The following is a 26,360-nucleotide window of genomic DNA, read 5'->3' on the forward strand; positions in this document are numbered from 1 at the left end:
TTCTGTTGACGCTTTCAAACCCAAATAAAAATCATTCTATTGAAACTTGTAATGTCGATCATCTATTGAAGCTTTATTTAGCCAAATGAAAGCTTTGCTTTGATAGAAAAGTAGAACCTTGTCGATTGCATAAAAACTAAACACATGTTCGTGAAATCTGACTGCAAACTAAGCTGGCACATGATTTAACAATATATGTAGAAACTCATTTCCTAGTTTTTTTTTTTTTTTCAGGATTAACCAATGCATATTAGAGGGAGAATAGAAGTATACAACATACATAAACGTGATATACATGGTAAGTACAACTGGCTGGAAAAGACACTGAACAGCCAAATAAAACTAAAAATTATATATTTTAATGGACGTCGAATATCACTGGCGATGTCCCTCAGGCAGAGGAACAACCTTGTGGAAGGGCACTGTCCTCTGGGGTAAAGATCCATCCTCCTCATCATCGTCGAACTCCAGCAAGTAACTGGCAAAAGGAATGCAAAACGTATAGTAATCCATTACCACAAGCAAACCCCCAAAAAAAAAAAAAAAAATTAAACCCAAGGGGTAGCTCAGTTGGTAAGGACTAACATCTAACCATAAAGAGTTTGGGCCTACCTATCAAAAAAAAAAAAAATCAAATCAGATCACTTGATGCTGTCTTGTCTTTATATGCAATGATTAACTCAAACTAAGGTATCTTCATTATAGAGAAGTCAGATCTATGCATGGAAAGTAAAACACCATTGACGTCTGCAATTTGTATCCCAAGGAAGAAAACATGTTCTGTTTCATGATTTACTTCATGCTAAGTGACCATGTTCAGTTAAAAGCTCAATATTATATTGAGCTTTTTGAGAATTTTGACTTGTTTACATGCATCAAAAGTTGCAGTTAATTTAGAAATTTTAACTACTATTTCAAGAACTTAAATAATCAATCTTTAAAATAAATATGATTAATAACTTACTCATCAGTCTTCTTCTGAAAGTTTGAAATCCACCGAATAGCCACATATGGAAAATAGAAAACAATTAGTCAGTCTCACAGTGAATGTTGTAAGCATTTCAAGGAACAGGTATAGCAGAAATGCATGATCATCAATATATATTTTACTACATGAATTATGAAGGATGACAACTTGAGACAACTCAAATTATACATATAACATTGTTAGTTTGTTACCTTTCGATGGGTATTGACAACGGTTGCTTTATATAAAGCAGTGGTCCCAGGGTAGACCGCCAAAACATGTCTTCCAGTAGGGAAATCTGGAGCACTAGGAGGATCATTTCGCTTTGGAAAAGGAATAATGCGTGACATAGGCAGCTTGTACTTTCTGAAAAGTATATAAAGTACCACTGTCATCATCAAGATTTAAGTTTTTTATTCCACAGGAGACCAAATAAGAAAAGAACACATTTTCAAATGCCAGAAAAAGGGGTGATCCTAGTATCCTAAAGACTTATTTTCAAGTTCCTAGACTAGAAGTTAAAATTTCGGACTGTCCCCTAGAGTTATGTCTTCCAGTATCTATTAACGTGCTGCAGATGCTTCACATAAGCATAATATCGTACAAGGAGACATTCAATCTGACATTATTTCTGTGCTTTCAGCATGGAAGTTCATGGTGACATAACATGACGCTTACTGTTATAGACTGGAAAGGTAAATAGTTCATGGCTTCAAGTGGAGAAACATTTTATAGCCACAACCACCCCCACCCCAAAAAAAAAATGCTGAGATGAAATTTGAATATCTATGGAAATCAAGCGAGGTTATTGCTTTATTCCTTCCTTTAAGACAGACTAAACTCTATCATTAAGTAATACCTCCACTTTTCCTTTACATCATGAAGACCATCACATACTATGTACATGTACCAGCTTCTTGAAATCAAACTTCAGGAAAGTAAAATGATAATTCCAAATGAATATGAAGAATCCCAAAAGAAAGAAGATTGCAAGGATGAAATGGACTACAACCCAAATCAGTATAATGGTAAAGATAGAAAAAAAACATGACACCCTAAAAACCCATCGCTTAGCAATGCTCGTCATTGAAGAATTGACCAAGGCATCCAGAGGAATCAGGTGTTCAATGAGGAAGCTAAAAGTTGACAATATTTGCCAAAAATTAACCAGCTGATAACAATTGAAGAATTCTACCTCTATCATCCTTAGAAGTCAACAGAAGAGACCACTGTAAAGGCATAAATGAGTGCCAGATTCTTCCTTTGAACAGAACTACACATTATTATAGCCCTGCAAAGGCCTGGAATACAGCACCCAAACCATCTCCAAAACTCCTGGAATGTCTAGGAGGCATTAGTGCCCACATCAATATTAAGTCAAACAGCATCCCCAGTGGGAGGGAACCAAAGCCAGGGAATCATGATGGATGTAGGAGAAAAGCTGTGCCTATAACAATCACATAGAGTAAGAGTCCAAGGAGAAGTCCCAGTGGGTTTCTAGAAGCCTAAAGATTAGGTTTCAGAAACTCATATTAACCAGGATCACAGAATTCAAACAAATGAAACACTCTCTCATAGACTTGAAGACTCTTTTTTATGATTTTATTCATTATGACAGCATACAAAGGCAAGACTTCCACTAGGCTATTTCTCCCAATCGGGAGCGAAACCATTTTTCTTCATTTTGTAGCATAGGAGTTGTAGTTATTTGCAGGGACTCCCTTCTCTAGCTGATACTGTCATTTACTTGACAACCATTGCTGGATGTACATGCATATTACTAAAAACTAAAAAACGTATCCTTTTAGATTAAGCTTTGCACATTTTCATTTGCCCCACTCCACCACCCAAAAAGGGGAAATCAAAGCTGCTTCAACCTGTCTATTGACATTAGAAATATGGATATATTATCTTAAATTTTTTTGCTCAAATCTGCACACAAATTAGAATTTTAATGAATACGGATAACAACTTCCAAACAATATTACAAATTTAATTGTCACGTAAAATTAATACTTGAAGGGGAAGTTTAATAAAACAGCCAAAAGCTGATCAGAAACAAGAGCACTCAAAAGAGCCTAAGGAAGTCAGAAGCTACTGGACATCTCTGGGGTGGCAGACTCCTCCCTCCTCCCTTGTTGGTTTCCTAAACTAATTAGGAAAGTCCTAGTTCTAGTAGGACTGATGTTAGTGGTGTTAGTCTAGAAGTTAGTATCCTAGTCAAACTAGGAGAGTCAGAGTTCAACTAGGATTAGTTGGCTAATTAGTTTCCTATTATGTCTTTATGTTTCTAGTCCTACTAGGACTGCTGTCCTATTCACAGTTTATTTGTAATAGATGTTACTATATAATGAGAAGAAGAGGGCAGACCCAAAACACACGATTCGCTCTCTCTCTCTCTCTCTCTCTCTCTCTCTCTCTCTCTCTCTCTCTCTCTCTCTTATTTTACAAACGTGAGTAGTTGTTCTCTCCAATTCATCAAAGAAATGATATAACTGCAACCACCAATGGATAACTTCCACCTTCACCCCCTCTCTTTACTGAACTTTTGTTTGGTTATGAACAAACTGGTGAATGTTAGTCAGAAGAAAAAAGAACAAGTGCAACTCCCTAATTACGTGCCGAACTTACACTTTTGCTTCTCTGTCAAAATGGATTACTTTTACAACAAACCACTCGTGTTTCTCAGCTCCATCAGGTGTGACCCTAGCTGCTACCTGAAAATACATGATAATTGTAACCCGGAATTTTGATTAGAAATCAATAATTTTATGCAAAAAGAGCATCAAAATGGAGAACTATGCATACACCAAAAATACAATGTCAACAAATGAACCACTCAGAATAATAGTCGAGAAATATCAGCAGTTTTTCAATATCATTAACATATCAAAATGCCAGAATTTTTATTAGAAATCAATCCTTTGTAAGAAAGGGCGTCTGAAAAGGAGAACTATGCATACACCAAAAATGCAATGTCAACAGATGAACCACTCAGAATAATAGTCAAGAAAATATCAGCAGTTCCTCAATATCATTAACATATCGAAATGGACATGCCCATATGTGTGTGTGAATGAGACAGAGAGTCATAAATTTTGATGTAAAGGTAGATATTTTGGAAGATTTACAGGAAATGAATTTCCACATAATTATTGAAATACCTGTTCACCCTTTAGACTAGCAGCCAGTTCAAGTTGGTTACGCATAGATCCAGCCGGAGAGAGCCTCGACATATCCGAATCAGCCTTCATTCGTTTCTTTTTCTGTTCACTTCCATCTACAAGAGATCAACCAAATTAAATCTCAGAGTGAATAACTTAATATAAATAAACTTCACAATAGAGAACCAGACAATTAACTGCCTAATAGACTCCTAAAACAAGGAAAAAAAGTCTCTGTGACAGGGTAGGCCATCAAGGAGAACAGTAAAAAACTGGTCAAAGAGTTTTTACTTCGATTGCAGTAACCTACTTTGACTCAGAATTGATCAACACTTGTGACACTTTTTGTTATTTATTTTCTTCTTCTGATTGAGCTAGGATTTATTTATCGAATTTTTCAACATTAACTCCTTACTTTATGTGGCAATCCTACTTAAACAAAAATGTAAAGTAGTAGCTAAAATATGGCAAGCCACGAAGGCACTTGACAATTAATCTGCTAGTTTTTAGCTTGTGTTAGAACAAACACTAACACAAACAAAACGAACAGATTAAAGCAAGATGACACAGAGATTTAATGTGGTTCACACACCAATGTGATGTGCTACATCCATGGGCGAAGTTGAAGATGATTCATAATATAATGGAAGAAAGATTACAATGGAGATCTCTAAGAACTCTCCCCTGAAAACCCTAACTGAACAGACAATAGAACAAATACATACTCCTCCAAGTCGCGTCAATCCACTAGGTCACATCTGGTCGGGTTGGCCTGTATCAGTCCAAACCCTCTACTACCATAAAAAAAAAAAAATAAAATAAAATAAAAATCCCCATTTGGGCAGCCACCAAAAATGTCGGAACAGGGGCAATCTTCAAAATGGGTACAAGAATTCGAGAGACACATAACAGTTTGATGTAAAACTTTCAGGATTTCAAGTATGTATGGAAGTTCGAGTCAAGAATTCTGTATATTGTAATTAACACTGCTGTTGTGCGTTACTATACATTGTTGTGGCCCTAAAACAGCTTGAGCTTTTAGGATAAGCAATTGGTCGAGTATTTGATCCCTTGTAAGTGCGACAATTTGTGTTATGTATTGTTGTGCCACTGTAATGCCACATAATGGTGTCAAGTGCAGAGCCGTGTGTGTGTGTGGGCCTGCACATTTGAGGGGGTGTTGTTATGTGTTGATATACATTGTGGTAGCCCTTACTTAACAGCTCGAGCTTTTAGGATAAAAGGTTGTAACAGGCACTTTCGGCAAGTTAGTTCAATGCACTGAAGTTCATCCAACAGAAGAAAACTGTTTGGCCATGGGGATTCATGGTCTGGAGGATGGATTTCCTCTTCTTCTTTAGGCATCTTCCAGCACATATTCTCCAATCTATTAGGGTGATTTGCATCTCTTTTCTATTAATTTTCATTGCCTGCCCACCTTTCTATCTAATTAAGAATTCTCCTCACATTCACATATCAGCAATTCACTCTTCCACCACCCATATCAGCCTTCTGGTTACTTAAATATAAAAAAAAAAAAATCAGTTTTCTTTCATTATTTTAACAATTACACCACCCTTAGTTGTAGCACTAATGAAAGAAATCATTTCTATCTTGAGGCACACCACATAATACGCCAAATTATTCATATATTTTTAGTTTGATTTTCTCTCAATTTTTTCCAAATTTTATGTAGTTCTCTATGATAAAATACTATAAAAATTGTATTTTTCTCATAATTTCCCTTTCCTTTTGATTCAGCACATCTATATACTGTTCCTAGTGGAACCTGTGAGGGAAATACTATTTTCCTATACCAGCCTATAATGCACCTCTCTCCTGGTTCATTATCCAATGTAGCTCCAATAATTACATTAGATACATCCTACAACCAATCAGCTAGTCCTTGGAAAACAACTAGTCACCTAGGAAATTACTTTTGACAATATTCATATAGAATATCTTCACGAATCTTGATATCAAGTAATCTTTCTGAACAAAAAAGCCATCAACATTCTACGACGTTGAGACTTTTGAAGCAGAGAGTTTAGCATACATATCATAGAAGTCTGGAAGTTCATATCCAAAACATTATAAAGTTTCTACAATGGCAGGCAGCAAGCAACATTATTTTCACAAAACCATATGACACACTTTATGAGTTCTGGCTCAAACCTTTTCTGCGATGTACAGACTGCATAAAAGATTCCAGTTCACTGATTAATGTGGTTGAAACACTGCAGCAAAGAATGAAGTATCAAAAGTGAAAAGGATTTTCTAGACATAATTAAAACATTGGGAATAGCCAACGAGGTAAAGAGTAAAGAAGAGGTATCAAACTATCAATGATCCAACTGTAACACAAGGAATAATCTGAAAGGCACAAAACCACATGGCCCCTTCCCCACAAATTCAGAAAAATAAGTACGCATCCTTTTTCTTTTCCTGAAAAGAGGGTACTCAAAGAAATATGCATAATAGTCCCATATTGGAGGTGGAGGGTAGTAGTTTCTTTGTTTGTACTTTCTGTATCACATTGTTTATACTTATAAGAGTATTCATACTTCACTTCATTTTCTGAAAGTTCTTTGGCCTTCTGATACAATTCCCGAAGCCTCCCCAACAGGTCATCACCTGATTTCTCAACCAACTCAGGAGCTGCATTGACAAGCAAAGGATCCTAGATGAAATACAGATTGGATTCATAGGAAACAAAATAAATACTCCAAAAAGCCCACCAGTACAACCAACATGGCAAACACAACAATAAAGAAGATAGAAAACCACAGTTCCAGATGAAAGACTATCAAGTACTCTAAGGGGCAAATAAAGGAAGGTACTCTAAGGAAATATATATGAACCACTTGAAAGCCATCTGTGTTTACCAGCACTGATATAGTGGTATATATATATCGTATTATTATTATATAAGCGCATGTACTCATGATTCATCGCTAATCTTTCACTTGACTATTTTATCCTTCATACTTATTTAAATTGTCTTTCTCTTTTCTTATCATTTTTTATTTCTCCCAAATCGTTGGTACCCTTTTTTTTTTTTGGTTTATCTTCAATTTTTATTTGCTAGAGAAAATCTTCTCTTTCCTTTTCTTTCCCTTATTCTCTCCTTGCCCATGATCTGAATTTTTTTGGTAAATACTCTTTATTTTATTTTTTGTTAGATTCGGTAAATAATCCATGGTAGAGAATAGGGGGTGAGATGGTTTTTTCTTTATTTGGTAAACTCATATTTGTTTTACCAAAAAATAAATAAATAAAATAAAAACTCATATTCTACCAAAAAAGTACCATATGTCTTCATTCTCTTTCTTTTTTAATCTTAAATAATTGAAGAATATATCGTAGCCTCCATCCAAGCAAACAACTTTGGATTGCCGTTAACAAGGTTATTCTTATTTACAGGTTTTGTGCTCTTCTATCTATCTATCCATCATCAAAGAATTCATGGTAACCTCTCCTGCCAAACGGCTTCGATTCACAATTAATGACCGTTGTCTTTTTTACAGGTATGGGGTTTTACATTCCTCTAACTCTCTCTCTTCTTCTATCATACTCTCTATTTTTCTTCCGTCTCCAAAACACTTTTCTCTCCCTTATTACTCTCACAGTAAAACACAATCCGCTGAGGAAGAGGTGGTTATTTTCTATTTTTTGTGTTTGATTTTGCTTCTGTTGAAGGTTCTCTAACTTGAACCCGCAGTCAAATAAATCACTTGGAGAAGTTGTATTCGAAGTTGTAATCTAACTTTACAAAGTGTGCGTTCAAAACTAGATCAGCCTTACTCTCTTTTTCTTTTTTTTGTGTGCAGGCGACAAGTATCCAGGCCTTCGACCTGACTAGTCCCACAGGCCCCTACTGACCCTCAACCGGATGGACCGGGTCATACCAAGGTTGAATGAGAACCATTCACTGATCAGCCTTACTTCATAATCTGCTTTGTTTTTGTTTTTGCTTTTTTTGGTTTCCCTTCCTCTTATCCTTTATATCTGAAACCCTTGTTCAGCTGATCTTTAGGGAGAAGAGGCAGTCCCAAAGAAAGTAGACTTCCTTTTGTGTTTCGCATCCATGGGGGCTTGCTTGAGACCTTGAATCAAGGCAGAGAGTCCATCTCACACAGGTATTGATGAACTGAGCTTTCACAGCTAATTTTTTACGCTACTACTTGCAATACTTTTGCTCGAAATGCGAATTTTGATCGTTTTAACGAACTGGTTTTGCTGGGTTTTTTTTTTTTTTTTTTTCTGCCCAGATGGAGCTGGGTCCTTGTGAATTTTCATGATTTCATCCCTGTTTGTCTCGGAGGGTCTGATCAATGAAACTCTGAAGCCTATATGGCATGCATCTTTGATGTTTAATTTGAACTTTCTTGACCATATCTGATTTGGAAAAAATTCCCCTAACCATCCCTTTATCTGTTCCATTGTTTCAACAATTTCCTTGTAGTTTTCAGTTTGCTTCTAGTATCAATTTTGCTCGACATAACTGTTTTTATCATGGTGAGCTCTTTTGTTTTCACTATAATTTTTGTAGTCCCTCCCAAGATTTATTTATGGCTGATGCATTTCTTGATACATTACTGAAATTGGGTTTAGGTGTAGTGTTTTTCTGTGACATCTGCTGATTCTTCTACAGAGATTAGATTGTTAGCGACCAGAGGATGAATTTCCCACTCCTTTTTTGATATCAAAATGTATCTATCGTTCATTGTGCAGGGGTGAACTCAAAGTATGTTAGCAAAGATGGAACTGAACTAAGTGGTGCAAATAGCAAGGTTTCCTCGGTTTCCATGCCTCTAACCCCTCGGAGTGAGGGTGAGATTTTGGAGTCCACTAATTTAAAGAGCTTTAGCTTTAGCAAACTCAAAATGTCCACCAGAAACTTCTGACCTGATAGTGTCTTGGGAGAAGGGGGCTTCAGTTTGGTCTTTAAGAGCTGGATCGATGAACATGCATTTACAGCTACCAAACCTGGCACTGGCATGGATATCACTGTTAAAAAGGCTCAACCAAGAAAGTTTCCAGGGCCACAGAGAATGGTTGATGCATTTCTTGATACTGATGTTCTTTTGGTTTCTCTGAAATCTTATTAGTTTGTTTCCATTATCATAAAAACATATTTCTTTCCTTTCTTCAACTCCATCACTTCCCTTTTTTGACAAATTTCTTCCCGTGATGGGTGTAGAGGAACTTAAATAATTTCTTCTCTGGATTCAGACAGTGTTGTCTTTGGTACTCATCTCCTTGGGGTTTGATCCTAAAGACAATCACCTGATATATTGTGGATCACCCACCCATACGACGGTGATGGATCGTGTTTTTGTTGCCAATACTATTTTACTATGATTTTAGTCCTTAATATTATGAAGCAAACAATATTTCTCTTTTTCTTCCTATTTTAAGGTTTCTTTTCTCACTCTCTCCTTTCCTCTCCTTTGTCCCCCCATCTTGATTTAGGATTTAGGATGTTTATAGTTATGAACATGTGACAGATTTCTTATGACCTCAATATTTTCCAAGGTCGATGGCTTAAGTAGTTCAGATCAGTAAAAAAAAAAAAAAAAGTTACCACAATATATATATATATATATATATGTTGGCCAAGCTGTCTTGTTAGGCACAGAAAGTTCATTCAGCTTAAGGGACTTATAACAAGGCTGATTAACTGTTATGCTGGTTTGGAATTGAGATATATATATATATATATATATTTTTTTAATTACCAAGATTACCTGTGCCTGCATCCCTCTGCTTTCTGACTGTTTTGATATTGAAGTTTAATTAGGCTCTTTCTTCCCTTAAAATGCTCTCATGACCAGCACATTTAGTCTCCTCTCTCCTTCCAGTCTGGGATTCATGGCAATTAGTCATTTGGTTCTGATTCTTCTGCTATTAACTGTATTCTGAGAGGATTCTGAAGCACTTTGCAACTCTCCATTACTTTCAACTTCGCTAAACAATTGAACTTAGATACAATATCTAGACATTATTTAGTTTCTATTTCAGTTACTAGGTATTAATTAGATTTCAGTTACAAGATTTTATTTAGTTCTCAGTTACTATTTTGGCGTCTTTACCAAAAAGGAAAAAAAAATGTCACTATTTTGATGTAACTAGGAATTATATTACAATCTAGGTTAGTTTCTATTTTCAATACATTTTATTCTTGTAAGAGATTTCCTCCCCTCTAGATTTTGATTGCTATTAATAAAGGAGAAGGGCAGTTCCAGCTCCCAACAATTTGATAGATGAAAAGAATTTGGTTATCAACCATGTGACTGTGTGAGACAGTGTGTTATGAGTGACAGCTTGGGAGGGGGGATGCCCTGGTAGAGAGAGGTGGGAGACCTTCTCTGCAGTAGGTGAGATACCTATTATCATTTTTCTTTATTTTATTTTCTTTTATTTCATTCAGATCAGTCCAGCAATAACCAGCATATCCCTTCACTATCCTGGATCACATCTAGGTAACAACAGTGCTCATTTATTGTCATCTAACTGATTATTATTCCTCTTCAATCCACTAATCTGTTCTGACATTTATCCAGCCTAAGTATAAAATGTTAAATTATCAAGATCTATCTTTAGTGTCGTATGATGTCAGCATTGACTACGTTAAACTTAGTTGTGATATTGTACTTACATAATTGCTTAAAGCCCAAAACAGGTTGTGCCTTCAGGTTTTTCCTCGACCGATTAAATGATTAGGCACTTCAAGGACTCAGACTTGGGTACTTACTGTTCCTACATGATTGAATGATTAAATGAAATTGTGTGCTTTCTGTTGAATGATCATGGTATGAAAATGTGGTTTGGCATTGTCCCAAGTTCCTTGGCGTCCAATTAATAATTTCCTCTCCAAAAGTCAGGTTGCAACTCTATAGAACAAATCTTGGGTTATGAAAACATATATTGATGAAAATTTCATAGGTCTTTAGGAATATGTGTAGTATGTTTATCCACCATCTCTTATGTACTCGGCACCTTCAAACATTTCTATAATCTCATTTGAAAGTTAAGCTTCTAAAATTTTGATTTATTGTCATCGGTTGAAATTTAAATAAGGCATAACCCTATAGGTGGATGAAACATTATTTGTCTCCCCTTATGACTTCATGTAAGGGCAATTATAATCTAGCTTACCTCTAGCATTGTTTAGGGTTAAACATGACTAAAACGGGCTAGTTATGGATTTTCTTGAATGGCTCAATATATTTTAACATAAAATACTCAAAAGGGGAAAATGTTTTTCTTCCTCTACAGTATTTAACAGATATTTTTATTTGTAAAAATTTATATTCCTTCTTTTCTACTTTCTTTGAACCAAACTCTATAATTAGATACTTAAATTTTATTTTTTTTTCCAATTTAGATTGAAATAGATTGAGCCCTACAAAAATTTGGATCAATAAATTTTACAAAGGATAATTTTTAGAATGCATTTAGATTGTCGTAGACATTGAATTTCTCAGCCACCTGACAAATGCTCACACATGCATTTGCACGTGTTAGTTTTACTAGTTATTATATATTAAAGGAGGGATATGCAAAAGTAGAAACAGATCCACTGCACATTCTGAAAATAAATATGAATGGATTTATTTTTCCATCACAAAACAAACCAAATAGTGGAAGCTGGAAGGTGACTATAATGATATAGCAGGATGTTACTGTACTCTTTTATAATGACTGCAGGAACATTAAAACAATAAGAATCAGAAGAGCAACCAGCACAATATGACCATATATATATATATATATATAAATAATAAATAAATAAATAAAAAGAAAGAAAGAAGACAAGGAAAGAGACACCAGAAAGAGGAAATTGACTCAGCATTTCCTGTTAGACAGTGAATGGAAATAGGTCATGCTCGGCCTGAATTTGCCAGATTCCCCATTCCCCCAACAACCTAAAAATTAATTCACCTAAACTGCCTCTCAATTCACAGAAAAATAATCACCAAGAGTGATTAATCCAGTAGTTTGAATTTTCAGACTGCATATTATAGCAGGACCTGGTGTTCGTCTGTCTCACAAACAGCATAATGAATTAAACAGATTAAACCCCATGTGTATCAAGTTCACAAAATGTAGCAAAACAATATCCTCGGGACTTTGTTCAATAACAACCTAAACTTAATAAATAACAGTCACGAATGGAGAAATTTGATGCTGAATCAAATCCAGTAAGTGGAACCACTAGCAAATTATCCATTAAGCACAGGTTTGACTGAAATATGAACCTAGCAACTAAGGCTTTTTAACCCATTCTACTATGTTATTATTTTTTGATGGTTTTATGGATTTGGTTGCAAAGTAAAGTAAAATTTAATAACCAGATTTGAAATATTTTGGAGCTAGTTATAATCATGTGAGATAATAATGATTACGAAAGTTTCCACTTAAGTACTGATTTGATTTCACTTCCCTTCCCCCTCATGTCCCTTGCAACCAGACAGATCCTAAATAAAAATAAAAAAAAAGGGGAAAAATCAATTGTAGTTTTACGACATTTTATCTGGAAAAAAAAAAAGCCGGCTAATCTTTATAATATACTATTTAGAATTTCCCTAACGACGAAAACAGTAATCAAATCGATGGAAGATCAGCTAAACATAAATTCCATAACGGATACGATAACTATTCTCCCAACAAGTAAAAAAAACGTGGATATATGCCACAACATAAAGATATCCAGAGCTAAATGGGCCGCTGTCAATAGACTCCCACTACATAATCCCGTAGAGAGAAGCATGTCAGAAAGGAGCACATTGAGGAGCTCCGCAAAGGACAACAAGAAGAATAGACATTTAGTGACCTTAAATTCACTTCAACCTAAATCAATATTCTTAGGTAATTTATGGATTCTGGAAGACAACGTTCAGAGGACGAATGAAATTCAAACAAACTAAAACCGTTAAAGGGGGAAAAATCAGACAAAAAAATATCATGAATTGCATTTAAACAAATAAATAAATAAAACTAAGATATATCACTGTGAGAAAAATTGAGGAAATTGGAAGTTACAGAAATTTAACTCACTGGATTGAAGCTTTTTATGGAGTTTATTGATCTCAACCAGAAACACATCCTGCTCTTTCCTCAACTTGTCAAGCTCCCTAGAAAGCTCCAGAATGTTGGCAGTATCGACCGTATTCGACATATTTTTGCTCACTGAATGAATAATCTTCAATCCACCAACTTATTGATTCTTCATTCGACTGTCACAGCATCATCATAACAGTAAACCCAGGAGAATGGAATGGAACCTGAGATTTGAGAAACTTGACTCGAAGCGTTAACGTAAACCAGGTAGAGTTTTAGGAGTCGGGAGCCTCAAATCGGGGAAGAACCAAAGAGGAAGGGAAAGAAGGCCAGATAGTTCTCATGCCGAAAACAGCAAGATCCTCGGGATGCGTTACATGTAATTCCGCTTTCAAAATCAGAATCTTTGTGCAGTAGAGAACTTGGAAGAAGCCTCTTACCAAAAAAAAAGAGAGAGAGAACCTGGACGCCTCGTTTGGCATCTTCATAGTTAGAGAAGGACTCGGACACAACAACGAACTTTTTTGTCTGCCCTTTGTCCTCGTTATCTGAAGAAATTGCTAACACGTGCCACCGAACCTCTGAAAGAAAATAATGAGGGAAAGAATCTTTAGGGTAGTTATGTAAAATGCTGGGAAATCTAAATTGCATTTAACCTGTGCCAATTGATTGAAATGAAATGCCAAAACTATTTTAGCAACGATTTTTTTTTTTTTTTGAGAGAAAAAAACCCTAAAAGACAGTGTGACTATTATGCCTAAATACAAAATGCGAAAAAATGATCACCCCACTCCTCATGAAAAGTAAAAAATTTATCCATGTTGATGCTTCTATGTTCGTTTTTATTATCTCATCATCAATGTAAAGGTTACATTTTGATAGAAAATGAAACAATGCCCAGACCAAATATCCAGTCGTCAAAAGGGAAGCCCATGTCACTTGCTCAACTACACAAATCAATTATGCCACTTTCGAAATAAGAGAAAGAGAGTGACTAGAAAAATCTTACATGGATGCACTCCTATGGTCCCCTCTCCTAAGTGTTATAGCTACCTTATTAAAAAAAATAGATTTACGCTCATTTCCTATCGTAAAAATCGTAAACAACAGATAGACTTTTTCCAACTATTGAAAAAACAATGAACCAAAGCATTTGCCTGCTCCCAAACCCCCTAAAGGTTAACCCAAGGAAGGATCCAAGGACTTCTGTTTGACGGATGGGACTACGGATTCAGATTCGGATTCTCTAATTGAAGTTGTTAATGCAAATTCCTCTGCTTCTACAAGAGATTCAGATGTAGATTATGAGACTAATGTTGATTCATACCCTACTAGGTTCATCCTTTTTCTCTTTTTTCTTTTCTCTTTTATGGATTAAGTTTTCTTTCAAATTAAAACGATGAAAATTTTGGGTCATCATTAAATTTCTAGCTTGTTGGATCAAGGGAATCCAAAAGGAAATGATTTCGATAATTAATTAAGTAGGAATTATAAAAATTTATTTATTAAAAAACTTGATGACTCAAAAGAAAAAAATTTGTAAAGCAAAGAGAGTAATCAAAATGAATTGCAAAGGAAGGAAATTATAGTTGACACAATCAATTTAAAGTGATTCACCGAACACTTACATCCACTACTAAGAGATACCCTCTTAGATTTTTCACTAATTATGATCAAACATGATTAACCAACCAAATTATTTTTACAAGTTCAACAACAATCCAAATGTTTTTTTTTTTTTAATGTTCATAACTTTTTTCCACAAATCTCTTTTTGGCTCAAGCCTACTAAGGATGTGGTTTTTCTTTTGGTTCAGTTGAGCCATATGACTGATAAAAAAAAAAATCTAACCTCTCTATCTCTAATATTGACATTGATGTATTTAAGCTTTTAAATTAATACTTATTTCTTTCTTTTATCAAAAGAAAAGAACCCCAATGTTTAGTTCCGAATGATTAGGAGATCTAGCTACTCAGTCCCAATTATTATTTTTTACAATTCTAGAATGATTTAAAAAAAAAAAACAGGCTACTCAAAAATTTCATTGTAAGTCAATTTTAAACAATGTAATCCAACAATTTAGAAAATAAATATACCTTCAATTGACTACCTTTTATTTTATTCTGAAGTTCTCAAGTTTTCTTCCATCCTTTTATGGAGTTGATTCTCTATGCTTCCCATGCGATGCACGGGTTTCAGCTAGTTGAGCACATAAATTAATGAATAGAAATGTCAACCAAGAATAATTCTGAATCAAAAAAATTAGTACACTTTCAATTGACTCGTGGGTAAAACAGATGATGAACACAGAGATGCTGAAAGCAAGAAAAATAAAGATTTCAGTTCAGTTCTTGGCTCTGACAGAGTTACTGTCTTTGATCCGGGCACGGTTATCCAGCTTAACAAAACGCTCGAGTTTTTCATATGGAAGAGTTTCCACATTTTTCTTCCTTAGTTCACTCAATGCCGGCTGCTTATCAAGCAGGTGCCACAACCAATCAGGGTATTCAGATTCTGGCATGATCTTAGAGTCTGTTCCATCTTTAACTATATTGGAACCAACCACGGTGGTGGACTTGACCTCTTTGCTGAGTGTGGAAGCCTTTAGAGCATCACCAGCCGCAAATGTTCTGCAACTCCCCATTCCAATTGCCTCCTTGGAGATCATGTATTTCAATCTAGTGCAACTCATTGCCATTTCTAATCCCTGCAGCACAAAAGAGTTATTTTTAATGATTTAGTGAACAAACAAATGTGTCATTAACTCGTTGGCACCATAGATCCGATGAAGTAATAAAATAGCCCACAAGAAGTGGCATGTCATCCTGGAGGCTGAATACTAAGCTCAAGAGCTCAGTTTTTGTCTCAACTTAACTGAGCAGACAATCAAAGATGGAAATCTTGAGGAAATCCAAAGACAATACCTTACAGCGATGCTTCTTGCATCTCCACTGAACCACACTGACAATCAAAGACAAGGGAACTCTTGAGGAAATCCTAAGACAATAATACCTCGTAACAGTGCTTCGAATATTCATATGGCATGCAACATAAGCATAGAGCCCCCTCCCCTTTATTTTACCTACGTAAGATTTTTTTTTAGTCACAGAATTGAAAAGGCCAACCATAAAAGCAAGATACATATATTTGTAATAAAGTAACCATAAAGTTACATATACCTAACACTAGTCCTACACAAAACCCTTATTTCCATAAATGATGGGAAATGGAACCTAATATTTAATCATTCCTACCAGAAGTCGGTTTATCTCCATTTTGTACCAGAAGTTCATGTTATATTGATCATTGTCATACATGAATAAAACGAACATGAAGTGATTAAAGGATTTGCTCGAGAACATTGACAGAGATGAGATCAAAAGTGATGTATCAGATATGATTCTACTCACAGAAATTAACACAAGTGAATCTGTACAAAACATGATAAATCAAAAAGCTAAAAAAGAGCTAGAGAAAGCTTTATACTGGTAACTTATAATTCATAATTTTCTAGCAATAAACAGAATATCATAACACTCATCTAGCCAATCATGTTTGTCATCTCACTTAACCGGAGCTCTTCGTTTTCCTCATTACACCTTCAATCCTCTCAGCAGCATCATCCATATTTTTCTGTTTGACAGCATCCAAAAGCAAACTACAAGTTTGATATCTGGGAGTTATATCTTGACCAATCATTTCCTCAAAGATACGATAAGCCCACTCACATTTGTTTTCTCTACAGAGCCCATGAAGTAAAAGTGTGTAAGTTGAAAGATCAAGGCCAAGATGATGCTTATTAACCATTTCACTTATTAAATCCCCCAAACTATTATCAGTACTTCCAGCTTTAAAGCACAGCTTGAGTAATGGATTGTATGTTTGAAGATCAGGCTTGCATATAGTCGACATTTCCATCTGCTTTAAGACCTTTAAAGCATTTTGTTCTTGAGAATGATGACAGAACATGGAAATCATTGTATTGTAAGTGGAAGAATTCCATGCAATTCCATTCATGGGCATCTCCTCTTCAAAAACACGAACAGCCTCTTGTACTCGGCCAGCTCTGCCAAGTATATGAATCAAGGCGTTGTAGAAAAGTGTATCAGGTTTGCAACCAATTGATTTCATTTCCTCCACTAGTTGCAAGGCTGCCTCAAATTCATCTGATTTAGCAAGTGAATACATTATAGTGGTATATGTGACAACATTTGGAGGGCACCCTTGAGCTTTCATTTCATCACAGAGCTCAAACACCTTGCGGAAGTTAGATTGGTTACAATAGGCTTGGATGATTGTTGAGTAACTGATGACACAAGGGCAACAGCCATGTCCTTTCATCTCTTGGATTGTCCAATGCGCTTCATCGATCCTGTTAGCCTTACACCAACCATGAATGAAAATGGTAAATGTGTGAGCATTTGGGGAAATGTGTGATTTGAGTCTCAAATAGACCTCCCGAGCAAGCTCAACCTTCTTCTCTTTGCATAATGCATCGAGCAACAGGTTCATGGATTCTGTGTTCTTCTCCAAGCCTAAAGTTTCTAATTTATCAAATGTCTCAATAGCATCCTCCCATTTCCCAGCTCCAGCGAGTCTTCTAATGACCTTGGCAATTGTTTGAAGCGTGATGAGACGGCTCTGATGCATTTCTGCCACCAACAACCACATTCTATCCATTTGCTTCATTTTACCCAATATATCCACCATCTTATCATATGCTTCCTTAGTGTGTTTATAGCCTGACCTTGATCCCACCCATTGGAAAAGGCCTAGTGCAGACTTCCAGTCATCCCTGAACCTAAAAAGCAATTTATCAACGAGTTGGTTTGAGATTTGGATATTATGGCAAGTTTGATCCTGCAGGAGGCAATGCAAAACCTCATCTTCACTATTCCCAATGCGAATTTTAGCAACAAGTTCTTTAAGGAAGGATTCTTCTACAGAGCCTCGCCAGTACAGTTCTTGATGACCAGATGTGGTTTTGAATCTTTTGATAGAAAAGGATGGTTTCTCCATTGAAGACAAGCATATCAAAGAAAGTGTAAGGGAGCATTTCGCAGAAATGGACTGGGCAAATGTAGACGATAATAATAGGGGTGGGAATTGGATATTCCTAAGGCAAGTGCTCCTTGGGATAATCATTAGACGGCAACAAAATGAAAGATTATGTTTGAAAACGTTCCTGCAACCCCAAGACATTGAACCATTAGTTCCTTCAGTTTGTAGGTTGGAAAATAATGGAAACAAAAATGATTGGCCGCATATTTTGCACCCAATAGGTGCACAATAACATAAATTGTTTTTCCGAAAAGAAAAAGATTTGCCTAGACTACCAAAACTAGAGTAATAAAAGTTCAGATTTATTCATCTAGAAAACATAAATTGCAAATGTTATATTTGGTATACTTAAATACATTCCCCTTAAAATTATTCTCTACAGCAATATGGGTGACACAACCATGAGATCCTAGTCCCATATGTTGATAAGACTTGAGACTTGAGAGAGTGATAATTTACTTCCCAAGGAGAAGGACAAGGACAAGAAAAAAATAAACCCCAAAGTTATTGCATTCTTATTAAAGATGGCCCAAGAACAAGCCAGTATGACAAGAAATCACCAAGAATATATATGCAAATGAAGAGAAACTATACAGATTCATATCCTGTACAAAAGATAAAGAAGATACCACTTCAAAACAAAATCACTGTAAAGGAATGCTCTATACCAACCCCTTCTCCCCAATTGACAGAATGGTTGGAAGACTAATAAAAATAAAAAATAAGCTGTAAATGTAAACAATTTCATCTAAAATCTTCCATCTATGTACCCCAATAGATCATTCTTGCGATTTACACATGACAATCAACACAATTACAGATCCTGCGAATTGAAGCATGAAGCACCAAATGACTTCCAGAAAAGGGAGGGGGGGTGGGGAGGGAGGAAATCACCAAAGAAAGGGGTGAGGAAAACTTCTACATGGTCCATGTTAAAAGCCTGCAGTTTTACTTCTCATGCACAACAACTGAGAACTGATCATAGCGACAAAAAAGGAAGAAAAAAATTATTTTGAGAAGTTCCCCCACAAAAAGAAATTCGATTTATATCCTATGGTAATGTTTAGTTTCTGACTGATGCCGTAGAGGGCAAACTTGAACTATAGTTAAGAGGTGTTTTCCATAGTTCATATTCCAATGGTATAGAAAACTCAACTTGAATTAAAACTGAGTGGTAGTTCAAAACTAATACAAATGTTACTGGATCTTGATTTAAACTGAAGTTGTATTGTGTTTTTCCCACTCTTCTATAGTACTTCTATACTTGTATTGTTGTAAATATCCAAAATTGATTAAAAATTAATTTCTTTGCTGAAGAAGGCAATAACCCATTACGCCAATGTCTTGGGGCTTGCAGGAGGGAGAGAAACCTTCATCTCTTTTTGCCTTTTCATGACAACTTCTTTCCTAGTTACCACTGTTATGAAGTACCAATGCTCCAAAATTCACTAAAGAATGTCAGGTTTTGATTTTCCTAGGAAGTTTGTGAGATTCTGATTTCGGAAGCTGTTGGAAGTAATAAACGTTTATGATCTTCCGATCATCGACTAGATTCGGAAGCTCAGTGGGTCGGATCTTGTGGATTTGTCCCTATTGGCTTTTTACAGTGTTCTGCGTTGATTTGGGCTTCTACCATTTGGTTTGGGAATTGCAGTTCAGGCCTGCCCATGGAGATGATCGATTTTACAGTCCAGTGAAAGCGAGCAGAAATCATCATCATCATCATCAACAACAACAACAACAACAACAGATTCAAAGAAGTCGGAGTAATGGACCTCAATACTCACCCCAGTTTTGATGTCTCCAGCTTCCCGCGACTGAGTCGTTAGGTTTGTGTCGCTACGCGTAACCGGTGTTTCCCTCAAAGCCTGAACCGTATAACCGGGAGGTTCAAGGATTTGGCTCGTCTCCAATTCTTTACCTGCACATGACACGTGTTCTCTTATAAATCCAAGGGCTGTGAATCAAACCCCTTTTTCAAACCCAAAACATCCGGATCTAACCCGATTGTACCCAATCCATTGGGATTTGGCTCGTCTCCTCCCCATTATCTCCCATCCTGGACAAGAACGAAGAAAATCTTCATCCTGAAATGAAAAAGAAGGCAAGCAAGAAGGAGGAGAAAATTTTGAAATGAAGAAGGAGATTTTTGCAGAAGAACAACCCTAAATTTTCCACTAATCATATCTTAATAACTTCCTAATTCTTCTTCTTCAACGTTTCACTGAAATCTCCAATGATCTCTAAGGAAAAAATAAAAAAAACCCTTATCTATCCTCCCTCTCAGTGCTTCTCAACATGTATGGGGAGTTGGTCCAGCAGTTATCGACAGCCGTCTTACCAAAGAAGGAGAAAAAGAAGGAGAAGGGCATCAGACATCGCAAAAACAGAGCACCTGTAGAGGTTTCTTATCATTTCGACAACTCAATGCTCTTGCCATCATTGTCGTCTTCTCAGCAAGCCTTGGATTTCACTCTTAGCGCCTTATCTACGTCTTCTTCCTTTCCAAAGTCGCCTTCTCTCTTCTGGACCCTTGCCCTGACCCAGTCTTTGGCCAGAAAATTAAATTTCTGAGTCTCTACATCTCCTTCGCAGCCGTGATTAGGCTTTTCCTCCCAATTGCTGATATCTTCGAGGGGATCTTGGAAGGTGATAAGGAGGGTATCAAAGCAGCTGCTCCTCACGTCTTCCTTCTTGCTAGCCAAGTTTCATGGAAGCTTTAACATTCAGCGCTGAATTATCGCTTTCGATCCGGGATTTTGTCCCGGTGTTCTACAATTTGATGAGGATATTCACGCTTTTCAACTGGTTGAAGGCTGAGATCGAAAAGGCGGGTGAAGGGTCTGTTGGATCAGCCAAGTTTATATTGGGAGACCACATGCAGTGGCAAATGTAGGGTTGTGGTGCTTCAATCTCAATGAATTCTTCGCGGAATTGAGTGAACGATGGAGTATCTTGTCTCTTACCCAATCGGGTCAGTCCGAATGGATGTTTTGGAGTTATAAAAAAAGCTTAATCTACAGCCCTTGGATTTGTAAAAGGACACATGTCATGTGTATATAAGATATTGAAGGAATATTGGTGGACAATCGAAGAGAAGCCATTTTTTTTCTTTCTTCGCTGAAAAGCTATTTCATTCATAATTCCAAGAAGATAATAGTAGAGGCCTCAGCTTCGTAGAGCTGGAGGAGCCACGGGGTGGGAGAAGGCCATATAGTCCTGCAGACCAAGGATCGACTTTTCTTGGCAAGGGGGTCGGCAATGCCATTAACTACCCTTGAGATAAATGTGAATGGACACATAACTTGACTTGCAATAATGGACTTAATATCTTCTAAGATAGGGATGGCCCTCTCAATTCAATATACTAAAACCATGATTTTTTCAGTGGAGAACTCTAATTTCTAGACAGCAAGAAACTAATTTGTGTGATGATAAAGAATGTATTTTTCACTAACTCTATATTTTTTTATTTTTTTTGGATAAAATTTATTAATCATGTACATAAATATGCATCCAATGAATAGGAGGGTTTTTGGTGCATGCAGTCAATGCAGGTCTCCCCCAGTTATCGGATGCACGTTGAAGGGGGGGTTGGAGAGGATCTGGGTACTCCAATAGTGTACATTTGGCAAGGACTTTGATTAACTATTGCCAAATCTTGGCATCAAATCTCATACTTACAAAGTGGGTAGTGCTAAAAAATAATAATATTAATAAATAAATAAATAAGTGGGTAGTGTTGATCATATTATAGTAAAATAAAAGGATGCCCTATGGGTCAAAGTGCTATCTTCTAAATATTTTTAGGTCACCTTTCCACCCTACCACCCTAAAGAAAAAGGGATGACCTACCTGGAATAGCATTATCAACATCCTTCCCTCTCTATCTAAGATGATTTGTCAAAAATTGGGAGATGGTCACAATACTGACTTATAGAATGACCCATGGATTTCAAAGTACCATTCTTTAAGTAATTTTGTGCAGTGACTTCTCCCTCCCCAATCATCTCTTTGCAATGTAAGTGATTTGTTAGCTGGTAATTGCTTGAACTCTAGTTTGTTGACCTCTTTTCTTCCCCTCCATGTAATTAATGACATTTTAAAAATTCCAGTGAATTGTCAAATAATTGATTTTTTGTGGTGCCACCTCTCTAAAACAGGAACCCTAACCACTAAATTGGCTGCAAAATTTATCAACTCATGTGTGAATACAAACCCAATGGATCATTTAACAGGTCTACTTGCTCATCTCTTTGCTCACATTAGTGGCAATACTTATGGAAACTCCATATTCACCCGAAATTTAAAATATTTTCTTGGAGACTTTGTCATGGTGGTTTTCCCGACAAAGGCTACGTTGGGGAAATGGATGCAAATTGACCATACATGTGCTCTTTGCCAAAATCAATCCAAAAACATCTAGCACATTTTTATCTCATGTGAATTCACCCGGATTTGGGTTGCGAGTCCTCTAGGGTTACAAATGAACAACATCTCTCAACTACCTCTTTCAGCGTTTAGTATTGTCCCTTTTTAATTATGATTTGGTTCTAATAACAACCTTAACATTTTCTTCTCTACTTTTATAATAATTTTTTATTTGGTTTGGAACCATAGGACTCTTTAAATCTGATAAATCTAACCCTATCAAAGTCCTTTCTCCTGCTCTATGGTGGTTTAATTGCCTAGATTATAACAACACTTCAAAGATTGAAACCAAGGTACCAAACCTGATACCTCATGGGCCAACGACACATTTTCCAAACCTTGACACTTACACTTTGATATGTGTCTCTGTTGCAAATCCAAGTCTTAATTTATGTGGTTGGGCATAGTGACAAACTGTTTAAATTTTAAATGAGAATGTATCTCATTCACAACTAATTATTTGATGACAGGAAATTCCACTGAAGTTTTTACTAGGGGTTTCCTCCTCAGGGTGCAGGAAGCACAAGTGAAGGGTTGGCAAGTCAAGGAAGTATCGACGAATTCTAAAGATCTATACAATCTTCTTCTAAGCCAAACACCCATATCATGGCCTTAGAGCGTAGTTTATCTTCTCTTAGATGTTTATAACACTCTTCCTTTTCTCTCTTTTTGGCTCAGGTCCACCTATGAAGTGGTTATTTATTTATTTTTTGCCAATATTGCTTATAGGGCACTTGTTTAAAAACTTTATAAACACATGTAAACTGGATATATAACTATGTTCTCTTCTTTATTTTGTAGGTTATTATTTTTCTTTTTATAAAATAAAAAAAAAGAAAGAATTGCGTACATATATTAAATAAAGATGGACTATGTTAATGATATTTTGAAATTTTAGATACTAAAAAAAAGGTGTACAAAAAAAAAACACCATCATGTATTCACTATGCATGCAATAGGCATAAGGTAAGAATGTAAGGTAAGAATTTATGAAAAAGAATCTCCACATGAAACAAACACAATTGTTCAAGTTTGGGGAAGAGGAGTAGAGATTGTTAATGTTCATGCACTCGGCTGCTCAAGTGATTACAACAATAACAACAACAAAAAATTAAGCCTTATCTCAGCTTAATGAGGTCGGTTATATAGATCCAAACATATTAGTAACAATGGTACATGAGCGATAAAAAATGCAATATGAAAGTGAGAAGTGAGAGGTGAAAGATGAAAGTATCTAAGTAAAAGAAAAGAGAACACATCCTAGCAAGAGAGGAGAATTTCAGCTAAATTGGGTCTACCACATAGACTTGTGCTCTCCAATAGGCTCTATCCGAGATCATACTTGGTATGAGGCCTAAACCGCACATGTCATTCCTCACAATTTTTCCCATGGTCATTTTAGGTCTACCTCTAGCTCTTGTAGCCCATTCAATTTGAATCCTATCACTCGTCCTTATTGGGTTGTCGCTAGGCCTCCGTTGAACATAATCGTACTACCTCAAATGCTTTCTCAAAATTTATCATCGATCGGGGCAACTCCCAAAATCCACTCTAATACGCTCATTCATTACTTTATCTTTCTTAGTTTTTCCGCACATCAATCTTAACATCGTCATCTCTATTACACACATCTTCTTTATATGATACTTCTTAATTGCCCAACATCAGCTGCTCAAGTGATTGAGACCAATTAATAATTGGTGGGTTGATTTCAGTCTTTAAATCAGTTTTGGCTAATTGGTTTTAAACGGTTGGTTTAATCTGATTAGTTAAAAATCGATGACGTTTTAGTTTTTAATGCTTCCTTAATCAGGTAGATTGGGTTGCATTAAGCTAGGAAGGAGAGTTATGATTTGCAAAAAATTAATCATCGTTTAGAGATTAGGAGACAAATCGACACACATGCTTAGAAGAAGATAAGAGTTTCAACTGCAATAAAAAAAAAATTAAAAAAATAAAAAAAAAAAGATAAGAGTTTCAACAAGTGTCAATTCATATATATGAAAACTCAAATCATTAATGGAGGAGAGACAAGAAAAAATCTATATAGCTATATGATTGAACGTACGTGTACATACACGTACGTTTTCTTATACTTTTTATTTTTTTAACCAAGGTGTCTGGTTAGCTTATGGGCATCTCGACTAATCCTAATCCTCATGGTGATTAGCATAGTAATCTACCACTATGATCTCCATTTAAATCATAAATGCATAGATGAGGAATCGAACTTGAGACCTTGCGCCTAATCCACAAAATCCCCAATTCGCCCTAACCATCTGGACAACTCACAGGTGGGTACAGAATGAATAAGAAAACACACACACACTCACACAATCCCTAATTCTCTTATACTTTAACATAAAAATAGAAATGAAATCATTTATCTTTTATTTTTTGGGGCTTAAATGAGGTTGTTCAATTTTTTTTTTTTGGTATCTAGGCTTTCGGCCTGACTAGTCCCGCAGGCCCATACTAACCCCACAACTACATGGACCAGATCACACCGGTATTGAATGAGAATTATTCAACTTTTACTGACAGTAGTAAAGAGCACTAAACACCCCGTATGAGTGGCCTAAGGTGTGCCTAGTGAAAGTCGAACTTAGGACATCCGAGTTTACGGCTCGTACCAAGTTCGTTGCTCACCAATTAGGCGTCCTTATGCTCGGGTAATTTCAGATAATGCAATGACATATGATATGATACTATGATGATAGTCTTTATCATAATAATAATAATAATAACAATAATAATAATAGAAGAAGAAAAAGAAGAAGAAGAAGAAGGAGGAGGATAGTCTTGATAGTGTAAAAGGTTAGAATATGACGTAGCTATTATAACAATTGAATGAAAATTGTAGGTGTTGGTATATATTAGGTTTCTTCTGATGATATATATATATATATATATATATGTGCTTATGTGTCTTTCTTCTCTTGCATTTCAAATATAGTCTTAATAAACGTGTTGATCATAGATATTGGGGAGGAGGGATCATCTCTATATAATATTCCATTTTGCAATCTCTTCGGAATTTGATGCATTCGAAGAATAAAAATAAAATAAATAAATAAGGTCCAATTCCAAAGCCATCAATTTTCAAAGTCTACCGGACTTGACTGGCTTCTCTCATATATAGTTTGAGGAAGCTTCAAGATTTTAAAGACAAATGGCAAGGGCAAATTCCAAATTTCTGATGAGAACATTTGTGACATCATATACCATTCACCAAAATTTGTTAGGCTCCCAACCCATTAATGTTAAAAGTCAGCTTTGTTATCCGGTTTTTCTTTAGATTTTAGATTTAGACTAAGTGGTGTTAGGCCCATCTAAACTCTTAATGTAACATTATATGGGTAAATGATTCCTGTGAAGCTGTGTGATGAAAGTGGTGAAATGACACATATATGCTTTCAGATACGTAAAAGTTTCATCTCTATTGATACTATTGATAGCTTGTGCATTATCATTAGCTCTTGTGCTGGTGTAGAGGTCATGCAGTTTGACAATAATCTCCCACCTTATTTATTAATTAGGGTAAAGGAATTATGCGTTTGTGTCTGTTTACCTATATTTGGGAATCTAATCCGACCCGATACAAAGTCTGTGTTGGCATGATCATGATCTAATTATCCATTATAATCTTAAAACGTGTTGTTAATGATTTT

The 26,360-nt window shown here is 36.0% G+C and overlaps 3 protein-coding genes and 1 long non-coding RNA gene across 6 annotated transcripts; 1 reads left to right on the plus strand and 3 right to left on the minus strand.

Annotated features, from left to right (window-relative positions):
• Positions 1-232: 232 nt before the first annotated feature.
• LOC122075202 (SAGA-associated factor 29 homolog A-like) lies at positions 233-13,626 on the minus strand. The gene is made up of 8 exons (XM_042640149.1): positions 13,195-13,626; positions 6,696-6,789; positions 6,307-6,368; positions 4,132-4,247; positions 3,599-3,684; positions 1,180-1,372; positions 965-978; positions 233-478 (listed from the first exon to the last, which is right to left on the minus strand). Exons 1-8 carry the CDS (start codon positions 13,313-13,315, stop codon positions 376-378), a joined length of 789 nt encoding a protein of 262 aa, XP_042496083.1. The 5' UTR covers positions 13,316-13,626; the 3' UTR covers positions 233-375.
• LOC122075188 lies at positions 6,799-9,361 on the plus strand. Its single transcript, XR_006139198.1, has 2 exons — positions 6,799-8,270; positions 8,866-9,361. It is a non-coding gene; the product is annotated as an uncharacterized LOC122075188 (long non-coding RNA).
• A 1,820-nt stretch (positions 13,627-15,446) lies between the features above and the next one.
• On the minus strand, positions 15,447-20,795 carry LOC122076860. Of its 3 annotated transcripts, none has more exons than XM_042642459.1 (4): positions 20,654-20,795; positions 20,262-20,317; positions 20,046-20,179; positions 15,447-15,904 (listed from the first exon to the last, which is right to left on the minus strand). In XM_042642459.1, exons 1-4 carry the CDS (start codon positions 20,671-20,673, stop codon positions 15,542-15,544), a joined length of 573 nt encoding a protein of 190 aa, XP_042498393.1. In that variant the 5' UTR covers positions 20,674-20,795; the 3' UTR covers positions 15,447-15,541. The 3 variants fall into 3 exon arrangements, with proteins under 3 accessions (XP_042498393.1, XP_042498394.1, XP_042498392.1); XM_042642460.1 differs by having other exon boundaries at positions 20,262-20,345; positions 20,654-20,793; XM_042642458.1 differs by lacking the exons at positions 20,046-20,179; positions 20,262-20,317; positions 20,654-20,795 and adding an exon at positions 16,122-16,340.
• Positions 16,656-20,179, minus strand: LOC122076859 (pentatricopeptide repeat-containing protein At3g04130, mitochondrial-like). The gene is made up of 2 exons (XM_042642457.1): positions 20,046-20,179; positions 16,656-18,382 (listed from the first exon to the last, which is right to left on the minus strand). The coding sequence occupies exon 2, from the start codon at positions 18,340-18,342 to the stop codon at positions 16,765-16,767; it is 1,578 nt and encodes a 525-aa protein (XP_042498391.1). The 5' UTR covers positions 18,343-18,382; positions 20,046-20,179; the 3' UTR covers positions 16,656-16,764.
• Positions 20,796-26,360: the final 5,565 nt, after the last annotated feature.

Source organism: Macadamia integrifolia, chromosome 4 (assembly GCF_013358625.1).
Source record: "Macadamia integrifolia cultivar HAES 741 chromosome 4, SCU_Mint_v3, whole genome shotgun sequence".
Classification (NCBI taxonomy): Eukaryota; Viridiplantae; Streptophyta; class Magnoliopsida; order Proteales; family Proteaceae; genus Macadamia; species Macadamia integrifolia.